The sequence below is a fragment of the Xiphophorus hellerii genome, chromosome 11 (assembly GCF_003331165.1).
Source record: "Xiphophorus hellerii strain 12219 chromosome 11, Xiphophorus_hellerii-4.1, whole genome shotgun sequence".
Lineage (NCBI taxonomy): Eukaryota > Metazoa > Chordata > Actinopteri > Cyprinodontiformes > Poeciliidae > Xiphophorus > Xiphophorus hellerii.
Genome location: NC_045682.1, coordinates 1,214,199 through 1,225,671, shown reverse-complemented (window position 1 = coordinate 1,225,671; position 11,473 = coordinate 1,214,199). Strand labels below are relative to the sequence as shown.

At 39.3% G+C, this 11,473-nt stretch overlaps 1 protein-coding gene across 1 annotated transcript; it reads right to left on the bottom strand.

Moving 5' to 3' along the window:
- Window positions 1–1,248: 1,248 nt before the first annotated feature.
- Window positions 1,249–2,168, bottom strand: LOC116727866 (gamma-aminobutyric acid receptor subunit rho-3-like). The gene is made up of 2 exons (XM_032575523.1): window positions 1,953–2,168; window positions 1,249–1,855 (listed from the first exon to the last, which is right to left on the bottom strand). Exons 1-2 carry the CDS (start codon window positions 2,124–2,126, stop codon window positions 1,553–1,555), a joined length of 477 nt encoding a protein of 158 aa, XP_032431414.1. The 5' UTR covers window positions 2,127–2,168; the 3' UTR covers window positions 1,249–1,552.
- Between the last annotated feature and the right edge of the window lie 9,305 nt (window positions 2,169–11,473).

Below are 11,473 nucleotides of genomic sequence, written 5' to 3'. Positions count from 1 at the left end.
ATATTATTCATCTATTTCATTAGCTACTTTAAAATGCCATCTTTGTGGTTTAACTGGTTAGTAACCCGAAGCATAATTCACTTCTCCAAGATAGCTCTAACGATTTCCATGTTTTGTGATATATTGCGAAATGTAAGATAAGTCATGCTCTTGCAGTGCAGCAGAGCCGTCTTGTTTTCCCTGCATCACCGCTTCCCTCCACCAGAGGCCCCAAAGGAGCTCACCTGCTCATGCTCTCATTCACCTGCTTTTGGGATTCAGTCTTTGCCAGATTGTGTTTTGGCATTCAACCAAGTGTTCCAGACTTGTTTTGTAATGCCTGTTTCTCAGGACTCTGGTTTTATTTTCCATTTAATCCATGCTTTTATTTGCAGGACAACCTGTCAACATGCAGTAATACCTTTAAGCTCCGGTTTTGAATCCATCTGAAAAGCCCCATCTGTCTGTCTGTTATTGTGAGCATTTTGGATCTTTTCACAGTTTTTGGAACAACCCACCTTTATAGGTCTAACTGTGACTAACATCCATAAAAATATGCTTTGTATAAGTACATTTATTGGTCAGGTAATACTGGTGGTGATGTAGATGTGCCTTTTTTTTATTTGCTGCCTGTAGCAAAAAGGTTTTTGTCTTTTAGACAGCAGGCTCTTTCGGGTACTCCAGCGTCCTCCCACATTCCAAAAACATGAATGTTAGGTTATTTGGTTGCTCTAAAACTGCCCTTAGGCATGAATGTGTGTGGTTGTCATTTTGGGCATAACTTAAAAAAGAAGAGTAAACTGATGTAACGATCGGCCAAAAAGTAGCCTGGCACATACAGTATTTAAAACACTGTAGGTTATTTGTAAAGAGTACATATATATGCTTGTCACAAGTTCCCCAAATTTCCACTGAGTGGCTTGTTCTAATCTGAAATGTGGTCTTGATTTAATGAAGTCAATCAAATATTTACGGTACTATGATGAGATGTCCTTTTTGTTGAGCAAAACTGCCCTGCCTTGGCACATGCAGGCAACCATCTTCTTTATACATTACAAGTCAGAACACATGAAAAAAGAAAAGAAAATTGCCTCATGCCAAATTATTCTCTGAAATAAAACATAACAACAACAACAAAAAAAAAAGAAATAGAAATGGTTAAGACTTTTTCCAAATCACGCTTTTTGAAGACACGTATGAACATTCGGAAAATTGTGGCTACAGATGCAGACAAGTTCCCCGGCACCCTAGGAAAAGATTTTTAAAGAATTTTGAAATAACACAGCGGATTTCTCCACTGAATAATCAATTAATTTTTAATTGAATTAAAACCTAATTTTTTCTAAAAGTTTCAGTCTGACTTATTTTCTGCAATAAAGGATTTATTTTAAGGTCTTTTACACACCTTTGTGAAGGATACCAATATCAGCAATAACAGCTGATCTCGGCTGTTTGAATCTGAGACATCATAAACGATATTAAAGCTCTGCATCAAACACTGTGCAAACAAAAGGTCATCATGGCAGGATAGACCAGCATTTATGGTGCTTAGTAAGTCTTTTTAACAAATGTCCTAAGCATACAAACTCCAGTAAATGATGTTGAAGAGCAGATAAGCCATGGGGAAGATGACTCTAGAATACGAGTCAATCATGTAACTGTTGCTCCTGATGAAGCTCAGGTTGTATTTCAGTGTGTTTCTGCGACGGAGCCTGGTTCCCTCTGTGGGTGCAGAAATGGTGGAGTTTCGAGGCTGGGTGTTTCTGTCTGTAGTCGGAGTGATGGAGACCTCTGGGAAAGAAACCAGGTCAATGTCGTTATCGTGGAAACACCCATCAAAGGCCATGGCTTGGGTGGTATCGAAGTTACTGGGGATCTGCAGCGAAAGAAAACCAGAGCGAACAACATGAAGATCAAAATAATTACAAAAACTTTAAGAAGACGTGATGGGAGAACTGAAAATTGAATGGGACCTTAGCATTCTTCAGCTTCTTCATCTCCTCCACCGTGGTGAAATAGTTGACAGCAGCGTACTCGATGACGGACAAAAAGACGAACAGGAAGCTTGCCCACAAGTAGATGTCTACGGCTTTGACGTAAGACACTTGTGGCATAGAGGCAGAGACACCAGTGATGATGGTGGACATGGTCAAAACAGTGGTGATGCCTGCACACACACATACACACACACACACACACACGTGTGTGCAGACAGAAATGACATGAGTGCACAAAAAAGAAAATATGTATGGATTATATGTACAACTTCATATATGCATGTACAACTGAAGCCCAATAGGTTACATTATGAAACTATCAATGCCTTAAGTAATTAATTAATACTGAATCATTACTTAGGCAATTTCGTCCATATTAGTATAGCTCTGTGGATATTTTGCTGTTTTGGAAACTCAATAAATTGTGGTGGATTAAAATCTAAGTAAACAGTTTCTGGCACCAACAAGGCTGTTAAAGTTACTTAAATCTCCTTCCAGAACCCTTTTCATTCTCAGTTTGAATTCACAATTCCTAAATGTGTAGCAGTCCAGGTATAACCACTAATTAGTTTGAACTAACTGCAATTCACTTCCTAAAACCTGAAAAGGACTCACCAGTGCATATCAGTTTGTGGCTAACAATTAGCCAGCCTCTGTATTCTTGTAGCGTTTACAAATCAAATATGTTATCTGTATACCAGGCACCCACATTGCCACCATATGAATGATTAAAAATGGTGCATTTGTAACTGATGGTCAGTCAGTGGGACATGCAGTAACCGGACAAACACTCGAGAGTGAACTCTTGAGTGTTGAAATGTTGATGTGGACTGTCAGACTTAATTGATTCACTTTCACACCACAGCAACTTTACTAGACATTTATACTATCTGCACAATTAATGGGCCTTCTAATAAACATTTCTCACATTTAGAAAAAAAAAAAAATTAACCACCCTTCTTTTCAGTAACAGTGATATAAGCCTTCCATTCGTGGAGTCTTCCATCTTTAACGTCTTTAGTTTATTTGTATAGCACATTTCTGCAATAAGGCAGTTCAAAAACATAACAGCCTTATTGAACAATCAAAACAAATACATAAAAACTACTTTAGAGTGTCGGATAAAGGAGAAGTAATGGAGAGTTGTATTCCAGACCAGAAATAACCTATTTTCAAGTTATTTTCACCTCTAAACAGTTGGAGTTTTAACCTTGAAAGTGTAGGGTTTTCAGCATCAGTATTTCTTTATCGTTATTATACAGAAGCACAACAAGACTTCAGGCACTGCATGAAGCTAACAGGAATCCATCATTGTACTGTTCTGGCATATTACACAGCTGCAACCAACTTGAAGTACCTAGAACAGGGGTATTCAAGAAAACTGTGAGGAGGTCCTGTTCAAAGAAATTTCCTCAAGCAGAGGTCCGCAATATCGTCTATTTGCAGTATGACAATATCGGAATACATGGTGTTAAAAAAAATAATACAGGTTAAAATAATTTCAAAGAAGTTTATTAGCACTGAAACACAGGATAACATTGTGTGGCTGCAGTTTAAATTAAAAATAACTAAATTATGTATTCAAAAATAAAGAAAGTGCTTAAGACAAAATAGCAGCTTCAGTTTCCTTTTGTTTGAACAATCTCAATATTTCTGCTCAACAAAACAACTCTCAAACACCTGAACTATTTCTCTTACAGATTTCTCTTACATCTGTCTTCCCCCAATTTCCCTTGCTCAGTGTGAGAATTGAGCTTTGGCTTGCCCTGCCAACATTTTAAATCTGGGCTTGAAGGAGGTCAGGGCCATTCTCATGCACATGTGCAGATGCTCATTGGTGAGCTTGGAACGATATTTTTGTTGTGTATGTTTGTTGTGCGCTGAAAGCACGGCTTAATACCCTGGTGGACTGATCATATTGGGCAGTGAGACTTCGAATTTTCTGCGTCCGGAGTTCGGACTTGGGGGGGTATGATTGGTCAAATGCTTTGTGCTTAGTCTCATAGTGACGCTTGACATTGGCACTTTTAATAAGTGCCACGGTTTCGGAGCATATGAGGCACACTGGTTTCGTGCTCGCGGGTGGAAGAATGAACATGTATGCATCCGTCCATTCCGTGTTGAACGCTCGATTTTCGGCATCTACTTTTCTCTTTTTAGATAGCGCCATAGTGTTTGCACCTCTTCTGACTGTAATTCACGCCCTGTCTTCCTGTATCACCTCCCTGCGTTTCTCGCTTCAATCGCTTTTCGCTCGCCTTTCACCTCCTCTTCCTTATATCACACTGCGTGGATGTCTGTGCCTGGCTACAAACCTCTGCTTCGGTTTGCTCATACAACTCGCTCTGAGTTCAAGCTGGCGATTTGATTCGCTAGTTGAACCACGTGGTTAGTATGACTCGCACGCGATTGGTTTGTAGCTTCCAATCCTTGCTCAGTGCAGTGCTGGTAAAAGCACTTGTGTCAGATAGGGAAACAAATAAATGCTCCGGTTTAAAATTAATTCTCCCCGTCAAAATTAACAAATATTTTAACAATTTATTCCGGGTCCGGATGGGATGGCATATGGGTCCGTATCCGGACCGAGGTCCGTTGGTTGCGGACCACGGACCTAGAAGTACAGGAAATTCAGAGCTCAGACATGGCCAAGGTAAGGTAATACTCACTTGGCTAACAATTGCACACACAGAGCTGTTTTGAACCAGATAGAACTTTGTGATACAGACCATCTAAAAATATGAATCACTCCACACATTCATTGTCTAGACCTGATTATCCTTGCAGGGTGGCTCGTGCCGATCTCGAGAGGTCATTGGCTGAGAGGCAGTGTACCAGCGCTATCACCCCATACCACCCCAAATTGTGTGTACCTTTTGCCCCAGTTGCTTTGGTGTACTAGTGTCTTGTTGCATGTACATTTCAGTTCATTTCGTTCATTTATTTCCACATGCTTTTGCTCTTTCAGCAAAAGCATGAAAAGTAATTGAGTAGAAAAGCAAGTCAAGTTAAAATCTGAAACAACATCAGAGTTCAAAATAGAGAGCAGATTGGGGTCACAAGCAAGCAATGGCAGGCATTAAGGGCCATTTAATTTCCTTATAAAGTGTAAGGATATTTAATAAATGCAATTTGTTTGTTGATAAGATCCCAAAAAGCTACTGATAGAACAGATGGACCGTTGACTGTAAGTCACTTATGATGCCATTCTGCCGGGGTTCTCAAACCTAAAGTTCAGAGTGTATTATGGTGCAGTATAGTATAGCCAGTTCTCAGCAGTCAATGTTTCTGCTACCGATGCTGCTGACACTCTGATTCACACGCTTTTGCTTTTTGCAGCTGCTGGTGAGCGACTGTGAAAAGCACTGAAGTGAATTTGACCTCCTGCCCCAACATTGCACCCACAGACCAGCTAATCTACAAAGACAAGCAAACCTCATTGGTTTCCCATTAGTGAACACAGCTAGCTGTTTTTTGGATGCCGCCACTGAGGACTGAACTCATGTGTCTACAGCAGTGGCAAGTGAGTTTTTAGGGGGGTTTTTCTGTTTGGCAGTGCCGCACAGCCTCTAAGCTTTTGCTGTGCATCGATGAGGGACCATTAAGTATGGATTAGGCTACAGTATATATGACCAGAGTTAGAAAGAAAAACATTGACTCTAAAAAGGGAGCTGTATAATTGGAGAGGAGAATGGAAAAAAAGAAAGCAGAGCTCTGAGGAGGCCTGTTTGCTGTAGGAGGTGCAGCTTAGATTGTGAGAAGTGTATGCGGAAACTACCCGTTTTGAGGCCAGTGTTGCAAAGAAGCATCTTGGTCTTTTATGTGTGAATATATTTCAGTGTTCCACATATCAGAATGTACAGGACAAAAGACCAGGCAGACATGAATATGGATGCGATGGCAAAAAGAAAGTCAAACAAAACTGCCTTCACGGGGGTGAGCCAAAATGCAACAGGAGAGGAAACAAATTTGGGATGATATTTACAAAAACTCCATGCACACAAATAGACTTTTGGAAGCTTTTTACAAATCCATCTACTGTTGATGTAGAGTTTTCCAAAGTAGTGACACATCGAAACTGAATTAATTACAGGGAAAACATCCCACTGAGGGCCAAGTTTGAATTCCCTGAGGCAAAAGAATTTGCCCCTTTCATCTTAGACACAATGCCACAATTCCGCCTTTAGGCTGCCTGGATGCGGAAGCATCTATTTGTGTAAACAAATGTTCTCCGTGATGAGCTTCAACAATCATGTAGCAGCAAGACAAGACCAAGTACCTGCTTCTTTATTTTTTTCAAGCTGTCTGTTCTCTGACTACGAGACGTATTATTTCGGTGGGAGCTTTTACATTTTCATTGCTTTTGTTTCCAAACGTGTGATCACAGCCGAGTCTGTGGAATCAAACCAGAAGGGCCAGCAGATGCAAATGAATGATATAAAAAAGAAAGAAAAAAAAACTTGTGGAAGCACATAAGAAATAGCTGGCGGTTTTATTGAAGTGAGGAAGATGAAAAAGAAAAAAAAAATTGTTGGAAAAACAGCTTTGTGTGGCTGAATTGCAAAACAGCGATCCAAACTGTCCGTTTCAAAACTGAGGGCTGACAATGTCTGTCAAAAAGCCTGAACTGAGAGAAAGGTCAAAAACATGATTTCTGTCTACTTGTTTGACAAAGGTTAGTGATCGTGTCAGACACAGTTGCAGGCTGTCAGTCTGTAATCAAATAACTGCCCCCGTTTGATAATGTCACAAACAAGGTTCGCAAAGCACTGATACTGAAAATGTGCACTTTCTTCATAAAATCCTTTTTACTTAACATCAAGGTGACAGTAGATACTGGGTGTACTGTGGCAGTTAGATAGCAAGCTTTTTTTATTTTTTTATACCTTGCCATTCGGAGGCGAATCTGACAGGAATATTCAGAGTATCCCGAGTAACAGGGTCTGTCAACACTAAAACAGACAAGGAGGGATGAGCAGAGTCACAAGAATAAAAACAATAATAAAAAAGACCAAGTTGAGTACATGTCAAGCAGCAGGTGAGCACACAGCATGCATCAACCATGAACTAGGTGGGGCAAGAAGTTTTGTTGACTTGATGTGTCATGTCAGGGGTTGAAAAATACTCACAAGTACAATGTAAAGGCTTTGACTGAAACAAATCTAAAAACAAAAACCAGAGAAATGTATTAGGCTCAGATACATGTATTGTGGGTCTAAAACACAATTATTTTTTTCCCCTTAGGTTCACAAATTAGTATCCATTTGTTGTCAATGGCACATAGTTGAAATTTGTTTTGTTTTGAAAGTATTTTAGGTAAATATTTTTAATTTTCTGCAAGACTTTTACAGATTTTCTTGTTGTTACTACATGTTTTTAGTGTTTTAATATTGTTGTGATTCATTGTGGACTAGGGGTTGTAATATTTCATATCTTTTAAAGGCAACATCAGAATAATAAAAGTATACATATAGTACACACTATTACTTTTCAGCACAAACAGTACATCATCCAATGTATTCAGGCACCTGGATGCAGTGAAGACAATTCTTTATAACTGCTCTCAATTAATCTAAGCATTTAGAGTGACATCAGAGATCAAATAAAAAATAGAAAACTTTGAAGCACCTGAGACACGATAGCAAAAGACCACATTTGGCGCTACTCCTTTCAGCTATCAATTGCCTACTGAAGCAATAATGCACACAGATTTACCAAAATTGGACAATAAAATATTGGAAAAACACAGGCAAGTCTAATGAGTCTTGATTTCAAGAAGAGATTCACACACTAACTTAAACAACATGAAATACAGGATCAATTCTGCTGTGCAATAATGTGGAGGGCGCTGACTCCTTTGTACCAACTGAGAATTGTTTAAACACAACAGCCTATCACAGTCCTGTTGCTGACCTTGTCCATCCCTCTGTGGCCACAGTGTACCCTTGTGGCTGCTTGCAGTACAATAATGGAGCATATCACATGGCTCATATCATCCCGAACTCGGTTCTCGAACATGATACTGTACTCCTTTGTCCTCCAATAGATGAGCTTTGGGATGTGGTCAAACAGAAGATTCACATCATGGATGTGCCGCTGACAAGTCTGCAGCAAGTATGTGGTGCTCTAATGTTGAAATGAAGCAAAAGGGAAGGAATGGAGGTGTGGTGTTTCTAACACCCTATTGAAAACTCTGCCACAAAGAATTAAGGCAAAAGTGGTTCAAAACCAGGACTAGCAATATTTCTCTACTGAAGAGACCAGTGATATATAAATAACAGGAGCACTCAACATATTTAGTCATATGTACTTTTGATTAAGATGCTAGATGCCAATCAGTAAGCAAATCTCCACATTTAGTGCATAATTTTGGCACTTCTAATGAATACGAGCTGTTTGCTTCAGGCAGAGCTACAATTCTCCTAACTAATCCCACAAAACATGTGAGACAGCTTGCTACAATAGTAGAAGACACAGATGGATGAAAAGCTACCTCCTCTTCCTCCTCCGTTATTCCAATGCATCCCTCCTGGCTACTCTAACAACACGCCAACACACGCATACACAAACACACATGAAAAAAAAACAGAATGAGAAAGGGGTCATTTTAACTTAAGCCCTCTGACAGATTCAAAGACCTTAAGGTAGAGCATCTCATTATAGAGCTGCAAACACCAGAGAGCTTCCTTTAAACTGCGAGGTTCAAACAAGAGACGGGCACTTTTAACACGAAACCCACTCACGAGCATTTAGTAACCTCACCAGTTTAAAGATTAGTGAATACAAATTTACACTTCTACACAAACAAAGGATTTATTTCGCTACGTAAGAAAAATACTGACTGACTTTTTTTTGTCTTTTTTTTTCTTTCCTGCAAGTGAAAGTCCAACTTTGTCTGAAACATTCCCACTCTGTAGAACTTTGCACATCTTTTCCTGCCGGTAAGGACCTGCACTGAATGGAAAGGAGACATTTACAATTCAGACTTCGGTCTGCCTTTATTCCCTGTCGATGCATTTCCTCTTGCTGCTCTTTTTTTTATATATATATTTCAATTCAGAATTTTATCATGATCACAATTATTTGGCTTGATTAAGTGTTCTTTAAATTTCACTTTTTTCCCTCTGTGTACGTGTAGTCGTCCTATTCAGTGTCGCTTTTTCCAAAAAGAAGAAGAAGAAAAAAAGCGCCTTTCACTCCTGATATGAATCTCATTTTGGCAGCAAGGTAGCACAGCTTTGCATGATTGGCTGTATTGCTGTCCTCTCACACTCCCACAGACATGCATTTGATTTGTCACCGGCATCCAAAGTCTTACCCAAACACTGCAAAGAATCTCTGAGTAAATGTTCCCTGTTGGCACATTTGAGCTGCACAGAAACAAGCTATTCCTTCAGAAGGATCCCTGTAGAACGCTTCTTGCGAGGGGAGATTAGAATGCACTGCAAAATAAAGAAAATAAATGATGTGAAGATGGCTTGGCGTGTAAAAACACGTGGAGCATGGTACATAATTACCATATGATAAGAGGGCTCTGGGAAGGTTTCATTCAATCCTTTCTTGTGAGGAGAGATTGAGGCAAAAAACTTAAGTAATTGGCTTCAGAAGTTGCAGCTTTCTTGCCTTCCATTTCCAGGCTGAGAGGCAGAAACCTGCCATGCTTGTCAATCTTCTTGTCTGTTAGTATGATGGCCAGAGAAAGAGAGCAATGGCTTCCGTCTGTTAGAGCACAAGGAGAAATACAGGTTTTCTTCAAGAGTGGAAATGTATTTAATTTTTTTTTTTTAAAAAGCAAGATATTTGCAGCTCTAAAAAGAGATTTTTAAGATTCAGGACGGTGTTAAATACGTCATACCTATGAAAAAAATGCAGTCAAAGGTAGTCTTGGGCATAACTTCCCACAGCATTATCAATGATGCTAAAATGAACAAAGGTGACAACTTTTAGCTATGTATGTCAAACAAAAATCAGATTCCAACAATTGCAAATCTTTTTTGACTGCTGGTCGCAAATAAAATCTGAAAATCTCAGTCGAAATTCTTCGAAAGGTTATCTGTTGTGCCCTTTTTATTGTGTATACAAAAATCAGCATAGAAGTACTCTGCAGTGTCTTGGACATGACTTATGACTCACTTCACCAAATGGAGCTTGAGAGTTTTTAGAAATGCTGTAAGTGTGTCTGAAATGGCTGGGATAAGATTGTGGAGGCTGACTATTCAAATTCAATCCAATAAAAGACCCCAAAGTAGCCACATCTTTGCCTCCGATAACCCCAACCACCACTGCACCAAAAAAAAAAAAAAAATCGTGCATGTTGGTCTTCACTTGAATTTTTTGAGTTATGTCCACTGTATGCTCTTCAAAAACATTTGGAATAACTTCAGTTTAAGGAATAAAGGAGCCTATTGTACACAGCTTTCTGTTTCTCTACTGACAGTTTTAGCTTTACTGTGGAAGAGGCAACATTGTGTTTCAAAAGCTGCAGGTGAGGACATTTTCAAAGCAAAAGCAAAGCAGAGCAAGGTGCTGAGCATGATGGTTGGCATGTTGATTTAAGTCTAGTGCATCATTATCTGCACATATCACAACAAATGCAGTCAGGCTGAAATAATCCACTCAAATTTGCCCAGTAATTGCTGATTACTGGCCACATTGAGTCTGAAGTTGTTTTTTATAGGTCTTGTTGCCATATATTTCCTACATCCTATGTGTTCAAAAGGGTTAAACTGAATGTGCTGCAAACATTAAAAACAAACATTTTATTCGCATCTCATATGCAAAGGGTTGGGTTCACAAAGAAGGCTAAGAAAACTTGCAAGACCATACTTATTTGTGGCTTGTGGTTAGAAAGACAATATTTTGCTTTGACTGACAAATAGATGCTTGGGTATGCAGCAACAAAATCAGCAATTTTCCATATGTCGTCTTCTTACTTAGGGAAAAAAAAACATGTCTTTATTTCAGGATGCGTTGCCTCTTTGACAAACTTAGGCTCACTTGGAAGACAAGTGAATCCAAGCAAAACACTGAAATCTTAGTAAACAAAGCAGATCGTTTGGTGAAAATTTCCTGCATGCTGCTCGTATTTCTTCTATGTTTTAAGAGTCCCTTAAACACAGTGTTTGAGTTATTATCGGTGGATTGCCAAAGCACACATACAACTTCGAAATTCCTCCCCACGTTTTTCAGAAATGCTTTCAGTCAACTGGATCTTGATTTTTTTTTCCAAAACTGATTAGCTGCTGCCACTGCCAGTGTTTGGAGAGGGCCATCTCCAACTGTTCAACTTTCAGCTCTCCAGCTTGTATTTGGCTTTTTGTTGTAGTATCTCCACAAGTAAATGTATACGCTTTTCAAATTTTCTATCACATGAACTCGTCTTTGATACGGGCTCAACAAAGTCAACTGGGAACCTAATATCAGACTTACTGGCTGGCAAATTAATCTTGAGTCCAGGATCAATCTTTAGGGAAGGAATGCAAAAGTTCCACTTTTCACTT

Excerpts from the sequence above, each read along its gene's own strand:
- LOC116727866 (XM_032575523.1), bottom strand. The coding sequence starts at position 2,126 with ATGTCCACCATCATCACTGGTGTCTCTGCCTCTATGCCACAAGTGTCT. Across the intron at positions 1,856-1,952 it reads AGAAGCTGAAGAATGCTAAG|ATCCCCAGTAACTTCGATAC; the intron begins GTCCCATTCAAT and ends CTTTCGCTGCAG.